Source organism: Salvelinus fontinalis, chromosome 28 (assembly GCF_029448725.1).
Source record: "Salvelinus fontinalis isolate EN_2023a chromosome 28, ASM2944872v1, whole genome shotgun sequence".
Classification (NCBI taxonomy): domain Eukaryota; kingdom Metazoa; phylum Chordata; class Actinopteri; order Salmoniformes; family Salmonidae; genus Salvelinus; species Salvelinus fontinalis.
Window position 1 is genome coordinate 6,929,297 of NC_074692.1, and position 20,221 is coordinate 6,949,517.

The following is a 20,221-nucleotide window of genomic DNA, read 5'->3' on the forward strand; positions in this document are numbered from 1 at the left end:
CTCTCTCTCTCTCTCTCTCTCTCTGTTGTTCACTGTTGCTTTCGTGGTTTGACCGATGATGAGAAGGCAGGCACTCAGGCTCTGGACTAGATTATCCATTTGCAAGCAATCACTCTGTTTTTTTCTTTAATGTTGTTATTTTTCTATATTTGGAACATGAACTTAGATCTCAGGTTAACATTGTATCTCTCTTCTTCCCTAAAAACCAGATGGTCCATCTACTCTGTACATGCGCTTCTTATTGATTGACTGCCTTGAAATGGAATTTGAACAGATTACATATTGGGTAGCCTAGAGGTTAGAGAGGCTGGTTGCTCGTTCAGATCTCAAGAGTGATTTCCCTGATCTTAAAATGACAAGAGACAAAGTATACTCCTTGTGTGTTCGATTTAAGTCTGACATTGTGTCACGCTGTGTAGATCCTCTGGTTACAGTGTTGCCCTTATGTTTCTCTGGTGTTTCTTCATCGCACAGTGAAGTTTGCCGAGCTGTTCATTTCTGATGGTAATAAAAGAGCAGCCATTGAGCCAGCGCTCCTTTCATGTGTCTCCTCTGCAGGTCTGTTTGAGAGACAACTCTACCGCAACGGTCCACACAAAGGAGCTTTGATGTGTGTCACTCAGCTTCCCTCTATAGAAATACCCAAATGAGCAATTGTCTAATCCCATTGATTTTCTCTGCTTCTCATACCAGAGGTCCTTGACGTGATCAAGCCTTGCTTAGCAGGGTTGTGTGCGGGGGACTATGGGTTCTGGGGGGGTTCTGTTTAATAAAACATTTCATTAAAACCATTTGAAGCGGTTCTATTACCTTGCATTTTGATCGTTTCTGGATATTGCAAATCAGGCTGTTAATTAGAATCTCTCAATGAGGTCTACAACGACAGCTACCACAATGACATGAGAGGGACAGCTATCAGTAATGGACATCCCTACTTCGGGCACACGTTCGGCTCTGCGCGTTTATTTACATTTACTCTTTCAGTCAAGTTGAACAGCAGCAAGCAATCGAATCGGTGGCAAATGTGCTTAGTTGAAATGTGGCACGTTAAGATGGTTTTGTTGTTGTAAAAATGAATAGTTGGCTCAAGAAGGACAAAAACATGAGGATGTAATACACGTTTATATATTTAGTATCTTTTTAAACTTCTCATTACATGTATACGAGAAAGTTGCCGTCACATCCTACAAATACAGGGACCTGCTTCCTTTTTTATTTAGAAAGGTAAGACTGAAATCACAAAACATTCCAAATATTATATAGCATAATTAAAACGACTCGTCACATTATTCTCTGGAGATAAATGAAACAAAGGTTGAGAGTAAATGGAAACGTGTTACAATCCCTGATAGGCTTTGATTTGGGATTGACTAACAGTTCAAACAGTCTTATCACATAGAGAAAATACAACCTTTTTTTTGTTTGTCTGGAGAGGCATAATATCAATACAGAGTCTATTATGCTTTGACGTATCTACAATATTTAGGCAGATTTAAGGCAGAATACACCCGGAAGTTGTTTATCCCAACAACAAACACTTAGGAGAAAATAAGTTAACAATTTATTTTGTAGTCCCAATGTAACTGGAATATACCAGAAACTGCTAAAAATGGGTACCAACCAATAATGTATATAAACCCTGGATTGCTGACGCTATGTATTGGCCATTAAGTGGCTTTGAAGCCACCGGTCAGCCATATTGGCACTCCCCAGTAGGAGCAATCCTCCATAGGAATGAATGGAATTCTACAATATTTCAATTAAATGTTTAACTGACAAAATACCATGTATGTATGTATTTGTTGTTGTAGTGGGGACAGTAACTAAAAATGATACTTTCAGGGAAATTTATGAATTTTTTAAATGTTATGTTTAGCTCACATAATATAATTTAAAAGAATGCATTAAGGTGGGTAATAGAATAAATGTTGCAAAAACGAATGTAGACATTAAGAAAAGCATTTAGATTTTTTTTTTTCTCAACGGTGGTGGAGTGCCAAGATGGAGGCACAGTGGCTTCGACACAGCGCCCACAATTAGACATCTAGTGTATATCTAAATAATTGGTACCAACTGGTTCAAAACAATTGGTAAACACCCAGGATACCAATTACGTAACAATAATTATGTCATTACCATTTTACCTTCATTTCCAAGAATATTACAGGTAAATAGCAGACTATGAAATAAAGCATAACCTAAAAGGAAAGACTTTTAGCAGCGTATTTGGTCTCATCCGCTAACTGCATTCTTTGAGGTAATCCTTTTAACTTGCATGTTGGTGAGGAACTATTATCGGTCAAAATCTGTTCAAAAAACCTTTAAGACATCAACCATTCGTCAGCCACACAGTGTAACTTTTTACTTATCACACAAAACAAATGACATTATCTGCTATACTTTGTATGAAACCCAGTTATTAATAAAGGTTTTCTGGTTATTGATCTTATCTTCAACACACAAGATACTTTTCTTAAAACATCTCCACTGCATGTAATGTTTTGGGATTTTAATGAGACAATTTCCAAAGCTGATTCTCACTGTGGTTGCTTAATTAAAAGGGTATATCATTAAAAAGAAAACATGGACGGGTAATTTAATGTGACTGGGTCATGTTTTTGACTGTTAATAATGTAGCAGAAAGAAGTATGGATGGCAGGTAGCCTAGTGGTTAGGGCGTTGGGCCACTAACCGAAAGGATCAAATCCCCGAGCTGACAAGGTAAACATCGGTTGTTCTGCCCCTGAACAAGGCAGTTAACCCACTGTTCCTAGGCCGTCATTGTAAATCAGTATTTGTTCTTAACTGACTTGCCAGGTTAAATAAATAAACAAGTAATTGGTGAGAAGTGACTGCCTTATCTTAATAGCTGTAGAAGTCTGTCTTGTGATCAGACCTACATTTTTCTGTCCAAAATAAACTGTATACTGACAGTATTTGAAGGACGCGTTCACACTGAATATTAATTCATATGAAATGTTTTCTCTTTACATTAAGTTCCCTCTTGCAGATAATTTGTGTTTATTGTACTTACTGAGCTACAAAAAAAAAAGACTTGTTGAACACTCCATGAGATTGATCTGTATCTGCTGAGTTGGTTCTCATTCAGGAGCCTATTGGTAGAACATGATGTGCCTGGCTGGGTTCTTGGCAACGTAGGTGCTTCTATGGAACAGGACTCATGTTGAGGGAGTCTGTGTGGATCTCTGGCATAATGGTCCTCTCAGGTCTCAGACATACGGCTAGGCGCTGGGAACAACAACAGGTAGAGACCAGGGATGGAGTAACAAGAGATAACAACAAGTGTGTATGATTAATTAAACCATTTGCCATACACTCATCACATATTGAAATGTATTAACTAGGTGCTTCTTTTTAGGACAATAAGTCACACAGACCACACACTACACATCCATTTCTTGTCAATAGTCAACACAGTACATGAGTCCATCAGACCTGTTTCAGTGATCCGGGGGTCCACACCAGCTTGTAGACCATATAGATAGGGATCCACATAAAGGAGGAGGCCCCGATGACATAGCCCACCGTGATGCTCCAGTCTGGGTATTTGTAGTCAAAGAGTTGGAGGGGAGGTGGCTTAAGCAGGGAGCTCACTATTATATACTGTGAAAGGAGAGAGACAAGTCTCAAAAGTCATGCTCATATTTTTCTCAATTAGAATTCACATATGTGACAATGGCATTAGATGCCTGTGTGCCTCCCCCCCAAAAAGCAGAAAAGCCATTTCAATACATAAAAATGTATATCTTTATTTTACGAGATTATCAGAGACCAACGAGGGAGATGAGAGCAGAAACAAAAAAGGGTGAATAATAAAGAAGAAAATGACAGCTCTTTCAGCAGCGGAAGGCTAAGAGAGATTAAAGGAGATGTATGCAAAGTGGAGGCAGGGATATTACGTTATGCAGGCGAATAAAGTTGACATTTAGGATTGTAGAATATGAACAGGAGAAAAAAATATGAGACATTAAGGCTGGAGGGAGCTGGGTGTCCTTTACTTCCAGACTGAAGAATTGAAGGTGGAGGAGGCTGAAAAATATGGTTGGCAACACTTTACTTAAAGTCTGCACGTATAATGCATTATGGTGTTATTATAATACATTGTAATACTTGTCATGAACATTCATGACCCTCTTATAATGTCTTATAATCATATCATAATGAGCCTGATTAAATAACAGCCATTTTGAGTCAGTTGAAATGTTGAAACTTAGAGACAATGGCATTTTACAAACTGTATATTAAGCCACTATAAAGGATGATACATGCTTATTACAAGGGACAAAGCGTTATACCTGTAGGCTTTAAGCAAAATATTACCATACAATCTCTAGCAAAGTCCAAATGAAATGTTAGCACATCTGATCCTACACTGACCATCCACCCATGTCATTTAACCTGCCATGTCCATTGATCCGGACAGGGCAGGTTACCAGAAAGGGCCGTGAGGAGGATTTGAAGTTTGCGATATACGAGAGGTTTACAAAAAACTGTGGCAACTATCATTACGCGCACCTGCTCCCCATCGTTATGCACACCTGGACTTCATCATTACCTTGGTTACGTACCCTTTGTTTAGCCCTCAGTAGCCCCAGTCTTCAGGCAGTATTGGTTCTGTTCGCGTTCAGTACGGTTCTCCTGTTTTGTTCATCTGCTTATTCTCATTACTAAACTCACCTTCTGCACCTGCTTCCTGACTCCTAGCGCATACGGTACAGAAACTCTGTGACAGGGAGCTGTAGGCCAATCAGATTGAGTCACCTGATGTGCGTCAGATTTGTGAACTAGTGGATGACGAACACTGTTAAATCAGTTTTAATTGTCTAGATGAGGGTATGATAACAAAGCCTCCTGTTAGGTGGATTCGACAATATATTCCGTCATTTCAAATCTTATTGGTTGGTTTCCCCTCCGGGTCTGCTTACCGCTAGAAATGCAGGACTGATGGCCACCCAGCACACCTTCCAAAATAATCCAGGAGAATAGCCTAACATGGATTTAATGTCATTGCTGAATCTCGTGATACCTGGAAGCAATACAAATTGAAAAGAGAGCATTCAACAACACTATGATAAGAACTATTAAAACAGTTTCTTGTCATGTGAAACCTGAAGAAAGTATTTTTGTCAATATAATTTAGGAGTCAGTAGGATGCATAATGCATTACTTCTGCTTTAACAACTACAAAAAAAAAAAATTATGATTTCTGTCTCATGCAAGACTACTGGGAGTATAGGAAGCGTGAGATGTAACATCACCATTAAATCACCATTCTTACCATAGAACCAGGAAACGGCGATGGCCTCAAGAAAACCAACAGCAATGATGGAGGAACCCACCCCAAATTCCTCCAGCAGTTTCACCACATAGGCCCCACCCTGAGAGAAACACACGCCTGTCACTTATTTGGTGAAAGGTTTCTTCTGGACAAGTTGATCAAACTAATATAGATTGTTAATTTAGCATTTGTTTCTATTCAAACGTAATTATTTGATTAATCCTGTGCCATCTTATAACGACTACTGTTGCATCAGGAGCTTCCAGATCCCTCGTGCCCTTTTTTTTAACTGTTGCAAAGTTTGTCTTCAAAGTGCTACATTCTTATTTACATGTTACCTACATTGGTAAGGGTGCTGAGGGAGCCCAAAAAGCACACAACAACCAAGCCCAGTACAAACAGCTCCCGTCTGTTCGCCAGATAATCAGGGTATTCATCCATCACAGCAGTAATGATAGCCTCCAGTCCTCCAAACTGAGACAGAGATGAGAGAGGGCCACGTCAATGAGTGTGATTACACATGACCTAAGGACATCACTTAGTTCAGATATAATCTGATACATCAAGTTACAGGCAAGTCTCCTTCTTCTGATGAGACACTTCAACCCAAGTTCTGTCATACCGTGCTGTCGAGCCCAAGAGTGATCATCATCACGAAGAAGATGATGGCGAAGAATGTTGACCCTGTCATGTTGGCTATGGCCTCTGGATAGGTGATGAAGAGTAGGCTTGGACCTGGGGATGAGGTGTTTGGGGGTAAATCCCATATTGATAACAATCTAAAGGCTTCAATTTCCTACTGTTGCACTAGATATAGAAATACATTCCTGTTGAACATGTACAGTCAGTTACTTAATAAAACAGACAAATACACTTAAAACAGGTATTCGTGGAAAAAACATTTATCTAGAAGAGTTTTGGCCACTGACCTTTGTCTCGGGCTACATCCTCCACATTCACATTTCTCTTCTCTGCCATGTACCCCAGCACAGTGAAGATCACAAAACCAGACATGAAGCTGGTCAGGCAGTTCACCAGGCTGGTCACTATGGCGTCACTACGGCATCACAACATAGAGACAAACACGGTGCCTGTCTGATCATCTCAAGTATTGTAATTCATTCGTATATATCTTTCTCTGGTTTGGTTGGGAGCAGTGGTTACATTGGGATGTTGTAAATGGAGCAACTGTCCCCTAAATGGATTACCTTTGTAAGGCATGTTCTTGACCGAGCTCACTTGCTAGCAAGAAAACACAAACAGTGAGTGGACCATTGAGACATACAGTCATCTAAATGCCATTTCTATTTATATGGACTGGGCATTCACTTTTGTTTCATTAGGATAACCCTATCAGCAAGAGTAAGTCCATTCAGATTCTGTGTGATTCATCAAGTTCTCCGAGAAGCAGCAGTGCCACTGTTTCCTCACGTGCGCCACTGTTACTGTACTAATCACATTAACCACGCACGTGACAGCCGTCTCACAGGGAGCGTACAATTCAATTTCTTCAGGAGAGCCCCGTGATCCTTTCATCTCCCACTACGCTGGATTCACCACTCCCTTCTCATAATTGTAATTACATTGTCTTAAAGAGTTGCTGTGGGACATCCGTTTGAGCTCATCTACACAACACATCATAAATAAATCCCCTTGATTGGCCGGTGTTTCCTCCTCCTCGACGACACAGGGCTGATGCGAATAAAAGGGAGGGCTATAGTTATAGGCTGCCAGAGGCGCATGTTTTTGTCACTGGATATCAATGCATGACGGCCTTTTATGAGAGAGATTGGAAACGCTACCGTAGGGATCCAGCCATACTCTATACTCCTACATCACTGGTGTATGGGACTTGCAGGAGGAGCAGTCTCCTCTTCCATCCTGGATACACTTATCTCCTCTGAGTCATTCTAGTTTGACCTTTTTACTTGTTTGGAAGTGATTGATGTGGTTGACAGTTTCATATGCTCTCAGAGGTGTGTGGCTATGTTGGTAGTGGGTGGCGCTAGCAATGCCAGGTTTGTGGGTTTGATTCACGCTGGGGCGACCCATATGAAAATGTATGCACATACATTTGGATGCAAGCTTAGGATACAAGCATCTACTAAATGGCATAGGTGAATACAGGCAGATACACTGAGTGTACAAAACATTAGGAACACCTTCCTAATATTGAGTTGCACCCCCTTTTTCCCTCTGAACACATTTGTCGGGGCATGGACTCTACAAGGTGTTGAAAGCGTTCCACAGGGATGCTGGCTCATGTTGACTCCAATGCTTCCTACAGTTGTGTCAAATTGGCTGGATGTCCTTTGAGTGGTGGACCATTCTTGATACACACGGGAAACTGTTGAGCGCAAAAAACCCAGCAGCGTTGCAGATCTTCACACTCAAACCGGCACCTACTACCATACCCCGTTTAAAGTCACTGAAATAATTTGTCTTGCCCATTCACCCATTGAATGGCACACATACACAATCCATGTCTCAATTGTCTCAAGGCTTAAAAATCCTTCTTTATCATGTCTCGTCACCTTCCAGTACAATGATCGAAGGGGATTTAACAGGTGACCTCAATAAGGGATTATAGCTTTCACCTGGATTCACCTGGTCAGTCTATGTCATGGAAAGTGTATGTCATGTTTTGTACACTCAGTGTATATTTATTATTATTTATTAAGGGAGTTTTAGTGTCAGCTCTTACCGATAACAGTTGTTGGTGAACGGGTTGTAGCTGGAGAGCGCAAGGAGCACCCCAAAGCCTGGCCCCAAGGAGAAGAAGATCTGAGCCGCAGCATCTACCCACACCTACAAAACACATGGAGATGAATTACACACAAATGACCCAACCTGAGGGATTTACCTGCAATCTCAGAATGTCAGATTCAGTGCTTTGACTTGTATAGCATCCCTGTATATCTCAACAGTGTAAAGACCTGTGTCAAGCTACTGAAGCCTAACTGTTCCTGTCTGTCAGCCAGTCAGTGTGTCTGTCTATCTGTCACAATCTTCTGCTATTGTGGGGCTTTAGATGTAATGCTAATTCATTTCTCACGTTCAAATATCTCTGTTGGACAGCTGATTACCTCCAAGCATCCAAATCATATCATATCATATCTGTGCACAGTGTTTCTTGTTTAATACAAATGTATATAATAAGTGACAGGTAACATTTGAAATTAAAGTCTGCACGTAATAATGTATTACTAGTTAGTGTGCTTTGCATTCAGATTTTTTATACTATTTATACTTTTTTAACTAAAACGATTTCAAGTGGGCAATGTTTACATTAGCGTCAATGGCACCACGAGAGGTAGATTTTCACAGTGCCACTGCTTTCTAACGATTCAATCTAGAACCTCCAAACCAACTTCAGCATGACGGAAACACTTCATACATTCAAGCATTCTTTCATTCTTCCATCCTTTAATCAGTTTACATTTCCTTAAATGTGCATATTAGAGCACCGCAACTCTGTAACCGTATAAACAAGTGGTTCCATAAAATGTTTGGTTACTGTACCACCAACTGAATTTTGTTCTGCCCGGAGTACCCCTGAAGTACTCCCTCATGTGCATTTTACCAGTAGACCTATGGTCTCATCAGTCTTATCAAGTTCCCCCTGTGGATAGGCCAAGTCCTTGTACCCTGGTTGGGAACCACTGGTATAAACTCTCAAAGCGAAGCAACTTTCAAATGTACAGATTGCCCCAACTTAGTTGACTTTTTTTTTTAAATGGATAGTATCTATACTTTTTGTACTACAGCAATATTTAATTGAGCACCCAATGCATTTCAATGGTAATAAAAGGGCCATAGAATTACATGGGGAACATTTGTCTGTGGTACTTCTCTTGAACCGTTTAAGCTATCAATTCCAAACCAATGCTGAAATGTGCAGACTGACTCAACATATATTGCTTGCATACAAGTTTGTGATACTATTTATACTTTTTGAACTATAACCATTTAAAATGTGCATAAATGAACATGAGTTTAAACGACAACCATTGGAATACAGAGGTACCTTGCCATTCAAAATGGTCCTGCTCCCTGGCCAATAAAGCTACAGCACCAACTTTAACATTCAGGCTCTCCTGACTTAAAATTATCTTAAACATGTATACATTATAATAATTTGAATTAGCACACATTAGCATACCACTTAAGGGATTCAATGACAACCATAGGAACACTGTGGTAGACACTATACGTGCTCCTGTTCTTAAATCATTTCAGCTGCAAACATTAAAACAACTTTAACATTTTCAAACGTTCTAGATTATAACAATATAAATTAGCCAACATTGGCATAAAATAACCCACCAGCAGTAGTAGTAACTCTTGAACCGTTGAAGCTAAAGACACCAAACCAACGTTTATATGTTCAGACTATCCTGTCCTATCAACCATACATATTTCAAGACAAGCTAGCAAGCACACACATTTTCTTTGGGAAATGTACTTTTCTAATTATTTCCATGTGCCTTTATAATGTCTACACACATTTGGCTCTTTTGTCAGGATAATAAAGACATTATAAAGGGGTCATTCATGCTGATGTCAAATTTTGCAATGCATTGCACATAATAATGCATTATCCTTGCAGCATAAGCACAAATTGTAGGGTGTTCATTGAATAGACAAAATTGTCATATTTTCCAATGGATTACTGTGACCTGTTGTGTCAAATGACATTTCTGCTAAATGATAGCCTCATACAAATCCTATTTCACAGCTGTACTGAGAGAGATCTGAAGAGAGGCATGCACTTGAAAAGGGAGAGGAGGACGAAAGAGAGAGAGTGTATGTGTGTGTGAGGGAGAATGGGTGGGGGGGGCTTTGTTAATGGAAAAAATCTAAACCAACTACGCATCTCATTACCACGTGGCTTATTTATGCATCTCATCTCATCCATATTCCCTTGAACCAAAGCGCTCACTCATACTGAGCCAACAATACAGCACTGTACCATCAGAGAGTAGAATGCAAGAAAGCAAAGTTAAAGGACATTATGGTAGAGGAACTTTCCACAGGTTGGCAGAAAGTGTATGTTTACAGTTTTCAGGGATTCAGTATTTTCAACCTCTTCCGTTTCCCCTGAAAAACAGATGTGGGGACTCCGCTCAGGCATCTTTTAACACCTTCTATGTTATGGTAGAGGTAGACTCAGACTGTTCCCAATATACTGGTTGCATTGACATCAGGCTGACATATTTTTTGATGTCATGATCATGTTGTTTGAACAGCTTTATAGCCACCAGAAAAATACCTCCCCATAACCAGAACACCAGATGCATTATTCAACCTCGGACAACATTTTCTCAGGAAGCCCAATTCCCCATTCAACCACTGGCGCAATCCCTTCACAATGACCTGTGTTTCTAATACCCAATTAAATTAAACACATAATACCCATTGCTAATCAGTAAACTCTTAGGTATGTTGTGGTGGACTGTCATTACAATTGCTTCACAGAAACCTGGTAAAATTATGTTTATAGTGTGGCTAGCCATGAATTCAGTCAGCATGCAGTCAAAACTATAACCACTTTAGTGATCTCAAATCATACCCGGATGTCGGCAAAATATGTATTCATAACTAGCTTAGCTAGTTAACATACGTTCTGAGAAAACAAGGGAGAGACACGCCTGGTTCCCAAATTGATGACGTTAGTCACACAGCGAGAGTCGAGTGGAGACAAACGGATTCAGTTCAGTCAGTCGTCCTGTTGAGCCCTTCCCAGCTAGCTAGTTTATGCTTGAGGCTAGAAACTTCAAAGAATTTGAAACTTCTCTGCCAAAGTTGGAACTTGGAAGTGTTCAGAATCATTCCATTTTTATCGGAGTAATAGTATTTTTTTTAATTTTGCACAAAAATGTAACTTTAGATGTTAATGCCGTAGTTGTACATTTTCGGTGAAAATCACTACAATAAATGTGATTTAGCTGTCACACTGGCCTGATACAGGCTACACTATCTAGCACAGGGGTGGGCAACTCCAGTCCTCCAGGGCCTGATTGGTGTCAAACTTTTTCTCCATCCCTAGCAAACACAGCTGATTAATCAAATTGCATTCTAAACTGAAGATCATGATGAGGTGATTATTGGAGTCAGGTGTGTTAGCTTGGCTGGGGCAAAACTGTGACATCAATCAGGCCCTCGATGACTGGAATTGCCCACCCCTGATCTAACAGCTACCCTCTCCTTACTGCAGCAAGCGGGAGCGACTGACACTACGCCCCCGGCTTGCAGCACAAACTCTCCCCATTGAGCAGTGTAGACTGTATCACTGTGACATCCAAATGGTTACTACCAATATTATCAGTAATTTTTCTTGTAGGCTGCTGTCCTACTCTAAATAAAATGAAGTGGGATGGAACAAATTGGAGATGGTGACCAATACTACAAGTTATTTCTAGAAATAAACACAACTTTCTTTTACAAGTTTTAACTAGCGCCATACTGCTGTTGTTGCCAGCTAGCCAGCATAAACTTGCTCAGAAGGGCTCATCAGGATGACTGACTGAACCGAATCCATTCGTCTCCACACTCAACTCTCAGCGGCGTGTCCGTATACAGTAACCTCCCAGAAAACAAGTTATATTAAGTGGCTAGCTAGCGTTTGCAACGTTTGGTGGTCAATGAGACAGAGTTAGCTAACCAGCTGAGCAAGAAAACAATGTAACAAAAGTATAATTTCGCATTCTAAAAAATACTCCATCAACAGGCTCTGCATTTCAGGAATCACAGTAGCAAGTACTTCTGGTACACTGTTAAATTATTTAGCCACTTAAACATTCATTTTTTTAAAGAAGACTCAGTTTTTTCCATATCTCTCACTGGCTTTCATGCCATTTAATTGTGAGCTTGTCCGAAGTGTCGGACTCGACAACAGTTGTTATCCATTGAAGCACTGCGATTGGTTGCGCAAAATTATGGGGCGGGGCTTAGCGAAAGGTCAAATTGAAATAACAAATGCCACATCCTCTTCCTCACTAGGGACATTACATTATTTTGTATATGATTCACTGTGTTTGATCACTGCTGTGCACTGCCTTTCACCAATTTTGACACAGGAGAGTGCAAAATGCTGTGCTGTGACACACGCAAAAAAATTACTGCATCTGTACATTCAAATAACAACATTATAACATCCTATAGCAAATTTAGCCCGCTCACTGTAATAAACAAATTGTCATTTGAAACGGTACCAAAATGATCAGACAACACTGGGAAACTCCTCACCCTATTTGAGTGTTTCCCGCTCCAAACAGATGATCATATGGAATTGATATGATAATGGACAAGTGTACTCTGTTTCTTCTCTATAACTCACACTGGTCTCAAAGAGTTTCTCCCATTTTGGCTGTAGGTAGAAGACCACTCCCTTCCATGCACCTGGTAGGGTGGCACCACGGATCAACAGGATGAAGAGCACCACATAGGGCAAGGTGGCCGTCACCCACACTACCTGGCACGGGACGGGCAAAGCAGCAGAGAGTGAGCGAGAGAGAGATGGGGGACAGATGAGATGGGAAGATGAATGGAGATTATAGACAAGTAAATCACACTGGACATTGCATTGTAATGACCCTGGTACTTGTTAAGCCCATTGTGAACACCACCCACTGAAATATTTCTCTGTGGCTAGTACATTAGCCTTGGGATTGGATGACCCGGAAGAACGGTACTAATCACAGACGTTTTGCTACAATGTACAACAATGATCCGGGAATTATCCCCACACACTGTTGCGGTTTCCTGGAACAGTGGCTTAGACATGCTACCTTCCCTGATGTCTTCACTCCCTTCCAGAGACTGAAGTAAACGATAGTGAAGATGAGAAAAAGGCAGAGCATCAGCTGCCAGCGAACACCCCCCACGTTACGCAGCCCATCGGACTTGTGGATCTCCAGAACATTCCTCCTGTATAGGAAAAATACATTAGTACTGTGTTTGCATTTACTTACCTTTACCTGTAGGCTTACCTACATTGCTAAAACTAATGGTGCCTTGTGGCTCGATATAGATCCATTTTTAGGGCTATATATGAAGTGAGCCATTGAACTCTTTTTGTTTTGATAGAGCACCATTTCTTGTTGTCTATCAGCTTTACATAATCACAGCATGTTTCAGCACTAGTGAGCAAGTGTTTAATTGAAACGTTTAAATGAGAATACAATGAAAATGTATTTTGAAACATTTGAATGCGATGAAACGATTACAATGATGTCAAACAATTGACGGGACTATTCAAGGTCACGGTAAGGTATTCCCTGTGCTGTCCGCCACTTACATGGACTTACGTGTAAAATTCCTCAGCAGGTGACCTGGAGTAGTTGTTCCAGGTCACGTTGTCTTTCAGGAAGTAGTTGGTGCAGTTTTCAGTGTTCCAGGCGTTGTCACAGTTGGTCCAGGGCAGGACGCTGGCAAAGGACGAGTAGAAGTAGAAAAGTGCCCAGGCTATGATGGTGTTGTAGTAGAAGGAGACGTACAGCGCGATGACACAGATCGCATACCCAATGCCTGAAACCATAGACAGATGTATCAGTGAGATCAGATATTAGAGACACGTGCCTCTATGCAACATGATGCCATTTTGAAATGACCAATTACTATGTAGTTATAGGCCTATAGTGTACGTTTCATATACTGAGGACTGTACAGTACTTTACCTTTCAATTGACCCACTTTCCAAATGATTCCATAGTTACCTTGTTCTCATCGATAAACTTGTCAACAGCAAGTGCCACGTGAACGTGAGAAGAAGATGTGTAGTATGCAAGTAATGTAAAGACGTGCACTGGTGTGGGGTCAGTGAGATGTGAGGTGGGTTGTTTTGTAAATGATGCTAGTCCTACCTTTGAAGATGGGGCATATGTGTTTCCATATGGATATGGCGCCAGTTCTGTGGAACTGTCCCAGGGCCAGTTCCATGTAAAATAGTGGCACCCCTCCAAAGATGGCCATGACAATGTAGGGGATGAGGAAAGCCCCTGTCCAGAGATGTAAAGAGGGAAAATCACATGTCTGACTCATAACTATATGGACATCACATTGTGTTGATGAAGATGCAGGCCTAACCTCGTCCCCAGGCTACTGTCACAGCACAAGTGTCAGACATGCAAGATGTGAGATGTAGTAGTTTAATATGTAAGGAAATCTGGTAACACGTTACGTATAGAATCCATTTCATGCATTATGATGAAGTTGTAATGCATTGTAAGACATGCAGTAATAATGCATGCAAGACTTGTAAGTCATGTATGACCCGTTTATAATGTGTTGTAACCATTTCATAATGATCTGGACTAAATAGCAGCCAGTTTTACAGTTGAAATGGTATGCATAGAGAGACAGAACATATTATTTATAAGCCTTTCTATAACACATTAAAAGGCTCATACAGTATTATCAACTCATAATAAGCTGGGAGGGTGAACATTTTTATTTGGCCTTACTGCTATTAACCCATACAAACGCATTGAATAACAGATTCACTTCAGGGAACAACAGATAGTCATTACTGCTGTTAGCCCATACAAACACATTGAATAACAGATTCACTTCATGGAACAACAGATAGTCCCCACAAAAACATCAAAAGGAAGTTTGTTCTGAAGTGGCTGTCCTATATCTGAGAGATATAAGAAAGATCTGGAAATATAATTATTCTATTTATTTTTTTTACATGTAATTAAACCCTTATTTTTGGCTCGAAACAGTCTCCATATATACTTCAACTAATTGTTTCAACTGGTACCGGGGACCTTCAGACGAGTCTTGCGAGGCCTGTGGGCGTCCTAGATCAAACATAAAAGGAGAACACCATCGCGCTCGTGAGAGTCTCATCTTTCCATAGAGAGGTTAAACCGTTTGGCCAAACCGTTCGGACGCTACAGACGATTGTGTGAGAAGACTGATTTTCGGGATGTCCCATGGTCTGATCTGCCACCTTTCACTGCAGATGCGGAAGTGCGACATCGGCGGATATCTCTCGCTTAATCTGACAGATTTTTATGGGGACGCGGACATCGATTTAAGTTTTTTTTAAACAGGTTATAAAACATTATACCTGGATGCTTTAGGTTAAGTGTTTATCTTTAACGAAGCAATCAGCAGTTGAAACGATAACAAAGTGCACTCCCCGCCTCTCTTTTGGCAAAAAGCTGAGGGATAGGGATGGAGAAATCTAGCCACTCTAAAATGTATAAACACAGCTATGGATGCAAGGACTGACCATTCATGATATCAAAATTATAGTTTTAACCATGTTCTGAGGATAAATAGTGCTTCTTTACATTTACTTTTTTTACAAACATTGGAGTAACACATGCTTATATTTTGGGTTATGATGGGGTACAACCATTGAACTAAGCGATCATTGGGCATTTATAAGTTATTCTTCAAGAATTAATGGGTACATAACATTAATTTATAAGTCCAAAAATGGATGTAGCAACTGCAGATTGTCCCTTTAAATACACTATGACTACTTTTTGCACAAATGTATGTGTATTTATGTATTCAATGTTTTGGCAGAGGTTTATTGTAATTAATTACATTCATATCATCCAAAGATTCGAAAAGTCTTTGCTTTTTAATCAGATCATCTGTCAAATGATTGGTACACTCTTAGAAAAACCTATGCTATCTAGATTCTAAAAGGGTTCTTCGGCTGTCCCTATAGGAGAGCCCTTTCAAGAACCATTTTTGGTTCCAGGTAGAACCCTTTCCACAGAGGGTTCTACACGGAGGGTAAAAAAGGGTTCTACCTGAAACCAAAAAGGGTTCGCCTGTGGCGATAGCCAAATAACCATTTTGAAACCCTTTAGAGTAGGGTTTTCTGTATATCCCTACACATTTTATAACTTAAAACAAATATTTATTTCAGAACAGAAGGTACATGCAAATGGATACATGGTCTTGCCTACTTTTAGACAGTGGTGGAAAAAGTACCCAATTGTCATATTTGAGTAAAAGTAAAGATACCTTAATAATAGAAAATGACTCAAGTAAAAGTGAAAGCCACCCAGTAAAATACTACTTGTGTAAAGTCTGTAGGTATTTGGTTTTAAATATACTTAAGTATCAAAAGTACATGTAATTGCTCAAATATACTTGAGTTTCAAAAGTAAAAGTGAATGTATAAATCATTTCATATTCCTTATATTAAGCAAACCAGACGGCACCATTTTCTTGTTTTTTTAAATGTACTGATAGCCAGGGGCACACTGCGACATTCAGACATAATTTACAAAGGATGCATGTGTGTTTAGTGAGTCCGCCAGATCAGAGGCAGTAGGGATGACCAAGGATGTTCTTTTGATAAGTGTGTGAATTGGACCATTTTCCTGTCCTGCTAAGCACTCAAAATGTAATGACTACTTTTGGGTGTCAGGGAAAATATATGGAGGAAAAGTATATTCTTTTCTTTAGGAATGTAGTGAAGTAAAAGTAAAAGTAGTCAAAAATATCAATAGTAAAGTAGAGTACAGATACTCAAAAAACGACTTAAGTAATACTTTAAAGTATTTTTATTTACGTACTCTACACAACTGCTTTTAGAGAAGCAGTTGTGCCACTGTAAGGTGCATAAAATTACTGCAACAAGTGAAATATTCCCTCTGGTCAAACCGCAAACGGTAGCCTTCTACACGTGAGGTGCAAACACAACGGTAATTACAGATGTAATAAAAAAAATTTTTTTCATGCAACCAAATACAATATTGAGCGACTTTTTAATTCGTTTATAGCCTATAATCGCGATATGCTAGACATTTTCCACTTTCCATTTCCCATAATACTGATCAGATTAGAGGCAGGCCTATGCTTTGTAGCCTCATTCAGTACCGCGTCCGACGTCGTTTGGGACATTTTAAACAAGTCCATTATAGAACGCTGTCTTTTCGAACTCATCTTGGCGGATGAACTTTCCTAATAGTCTAGGTTATAAACAGGAAAACCTATGCTATACATAGTACAATACTTTATTGACTTTTATGCTTAACTATAATGTTTTACTTCAGTGTGTTTCAGTGAGTAAACTGGAGTGGGTTGCAGGCTCTCGAGCATGTGAAGCTAATTTCAGCACCATGGACAGCAGGAGGTATAGCCTTCCCAAGTGCGCGCATGAGAGCCACTATCGTTCTCAAATCCTTCATTCCAAACATAGACTATCTAAAGAATAATATAAAAAAATTATATTCAGCCATATCTAATATTAAGAAAGATAAGACCACATAAATGTAAGTAAGGTCATAGATTAGCCAACTAAAACAGAAAGCAAATACTTAAAGAATTGAACTCTTACCGCCTCCATTTTGGTAACAAATGTATGGAAATCTCCACACGTTTCCTAAGTCTACCGCGAAACCAATGACTGATAAAAGAAAATCCATCTTTTTGCTCCATTTGTCTCTTGAGTTCGTCTGTGTGATCACAGGTACCGGCACTGGGTTGTTGTTGTAACCGCTGTTTGAGGGGCCCTGTGCGCTCAGGCTTCCCGTTGGGGTCGCTGTGTCTTGGCGGGTCATGGTTGGCGGACTATCAAAAGCCAGTCTGCCGTCTGAGCAGGTAAGTTTGAAAAAACTGACAAGCTTCAGAGGCACAGAAGATTCTCATATTATGGGCGATGACAGGTCAGAGTGGGAGGTGTAGGAGGGACTGCACATTGCTACTTGATAGAGTTGCCAATCACTAGGCTCATGGAGTAGAACTCCCTCTGCACACATTAATATCAACAAAATGAGCTCCACTCCAACCTCGATGAGTTTATGGTTCCCTAAATTTGGCTACAATTGTAGAAACCCTGGCCTCTATTAACGCACATTTTAGAAACTATTATTTAACAACACTTTTCAAGAGATATACTACTTGGTCTACTATTTGATAAGCGGCTTGGTTGAATTTATGTATTGTTTAGGTTCCCTAAAGCCCAATATCATTATTAGGCTACTTACTATATGTGTCTTGATGTATCTTGTCAGAATACATTTTTGAATTAATTTGAGTATTTAGTATTAAAAAAGTCTGTGGATCTAAATGGTAACTTGCAATGGAGGGGAGGAGGAATTAAGCTACTCAAAGTCACTGTATGCAAATGTTATAATCCACCACATTTTTAGAGGTCTTGACTTTATGGCACCATGGTAGCATGCAGAATCATGCCTACAAGTCCCAATCTTGACAGTATGACGCAACTTTTAAAAGCTCTTGTCGGCGTTGAATCCACACCTGACAATGCAAAGTCCCATGTCAAAAGATTGGTAAAAGACGGCTTAAGAAAGGTGTGTGTGTGTTGGTGTGTGTGTGTGCGCGTATGTGTTCGCGTGAATGAAATACACGTGAACCTTGACCATTTTGAACTCTTTAAGTACACAAAGTCCCGAGGCGTCTTGGCTCCCTGAGTCCAGGGTAATGCTTTTGGTGAGGAGACAACAGCACAGACCAGAAGCTCTGTGGCTTAACTGGACTCGTTAGGGAAACCTAATTAAATGACCTTGTAATTGAATCCACCACTTTTAGCACTGGCCGTTTCAAAAGTCCTACAGAGTCATAACCAAATATACAGACTGTCATAATCTTGCAGGTCAATGAGTGGAGAGTGCACCAAATGAAGTTAGTTTGGAAAATGGATATGACAATGTGATTGGACGAGCAACATTCAACACCATCATGAACTTGTCACTTAAAGCCAAATGGTAGTTGCTGCTGCCTGGCCTATCTAAAGTTTCCTCCTCTAACGTTCATACTACTGATTCTATACTCTTGTTTTATACTGTTAAGACAAATAATTTAATTGAAAATGTTAGGAAATCGTTTTTAGAGGGGAATATACAATAATAATCCCAAGGCTACATGATATTTGCAGTAGGCCTACTGTGAGTGTCAAAAGAGTTGGTCCCCCATTTGCTGCTATAACAGCCTCCACTCTTCTGGGAAGTCTTTCCACTAGATGTTGGAACATTGCTGCGGAGACTTGCTTCAATTCAGCCAAAATACTGGGTACTGATGTTGGGCGATTAGGCCCGGCTCGCAGTCGGCGTTACAATTCATCCCAAAGGTGTTCGATGGGGTTGAGGTCAGGGCTCTATGCAGGCCAGTCAAGTTTTTCCACACCGATCTCGACAAACCATTTCTGTATGGACCTCACTTTGTGCATGGGGGCATGGTCATGCTGAAACAGGAAAGGGCCTTCCCCAAACTGTTGCCTCAAAGTTGGAAGCATAGAATCGTCTAGAATGTCTTTGTATGCTGTAGCATTAACACTTCGAACACACCGACAGCGTCATTGCGCAAAATGGTACGCAGCATCATCTGGATATGTATGCAACAAAAGTTCAACATTCACCTTCTGCTACCATTTCTGTCAAGCCATCTACACATACAGTTTGACGCATACGTTCGATAAATCCAACATATGCACCACACTGAACACACTACTTCAAGGCAAATGCAGCATTTCATTGGAAATGATTGTAATTCTAGTGTACCAAAATGCAATAACGCTGTCGGTGTGATTGAAGCGTAAGCTTTTCCTTCACTGGAACTAAGGGGCCCAGCCCTAACCATGCAAAACAGCCATAAACAACTATTCCTCCTCCACCAAACTTTACAGTTGGCACTATGCATTGGGGCAGGTAGCGTTCTCCTGGCATCTGTTAAACCCAGATTCGTTCATCGGACTGCCAGAGGGGGAAGCGTGATTCATCACTCCAGAAAACGCGTTTCCACTTCTCCAGAGTGCAATGGCGGCAAGCTTTACAGCACTCGACGCTTCAGCACTCGGCGGTTCCGTTCTGTGAGCTTGTGTGGCTTGTGTGGCCTTGTGTGAGCCATTGTTGCTCCTAGACGTTTCCACTTCACAATAACAGCACTTACAGTTGACCGGAGCAGCTTTAGCAGGGCAGAAATTTG

General features: G+C 40.4%; 1 protein-coding gene across 1 annotated transcript; it reads right to left on the reverse strand.

Moving 5' to 3' along the window:
- Positions 1-1,114: 1,114 nt before the first annotated feature.
- On the reverse strand, positions 1,115-17,888 carry slc6a4b (solute carrier family 6 member 4b). Its single transcript, XM_055886280.1, has 13 exons — positions 17,616-17,888; positions 14,164-14,298; positions 13,609-13,828; positions 13,090-13,228; positions 12,639-12,773; positions 8,004-8,107; positions 6,229-6,356; positions 5,922-6,034; positions 5,642-5,773; positions 5,300-5,399; positions 4,947-5,047; positions 3,457-3,624; positions 1,115-3,249 (listed from the first exon to the last, which is right to left on the reverse strand). The coding sequence occupies exons 1-13, from the start codon at positions 17,836-17,838 to the stop codon at positions 3,166-3,168; spliced, it is 1,782 nt and encodes a 593-aa protein (XP_055742255.1). The 5' UTR covers positions 17,839-17,888; the 3' UTR covers positions 1,115-3,165.
- Between the last annotated feature and the right edge of the window lie 2,333 nt (positions 17,889-20,221).

Bases quoted from the DNA above. Each gene is read 5' to 3' on its own strand.
- slc6a4b (XM_055886280.1), bottom strand. From the start codon at position 17,838: ATGACCCGCCAAGACACAGCGACCCCAACGGGAAGCCTGAGCGCACAG. The intron at 5,048-5,299 runs GTAAGAATGGTG...TATTGCTTCCAG, and splicing joins CGCCGTTTCCTGGTTCTATG to GTATCACGAGATTCAGCAAT. The intron at 3,625-4,946 runs GTAAGCAGACCC...CTCCTTTCACAG, and splicing joins TCAGTCCTGCATTTCTAGCG to TATATAATAGTGAGCTCCCT.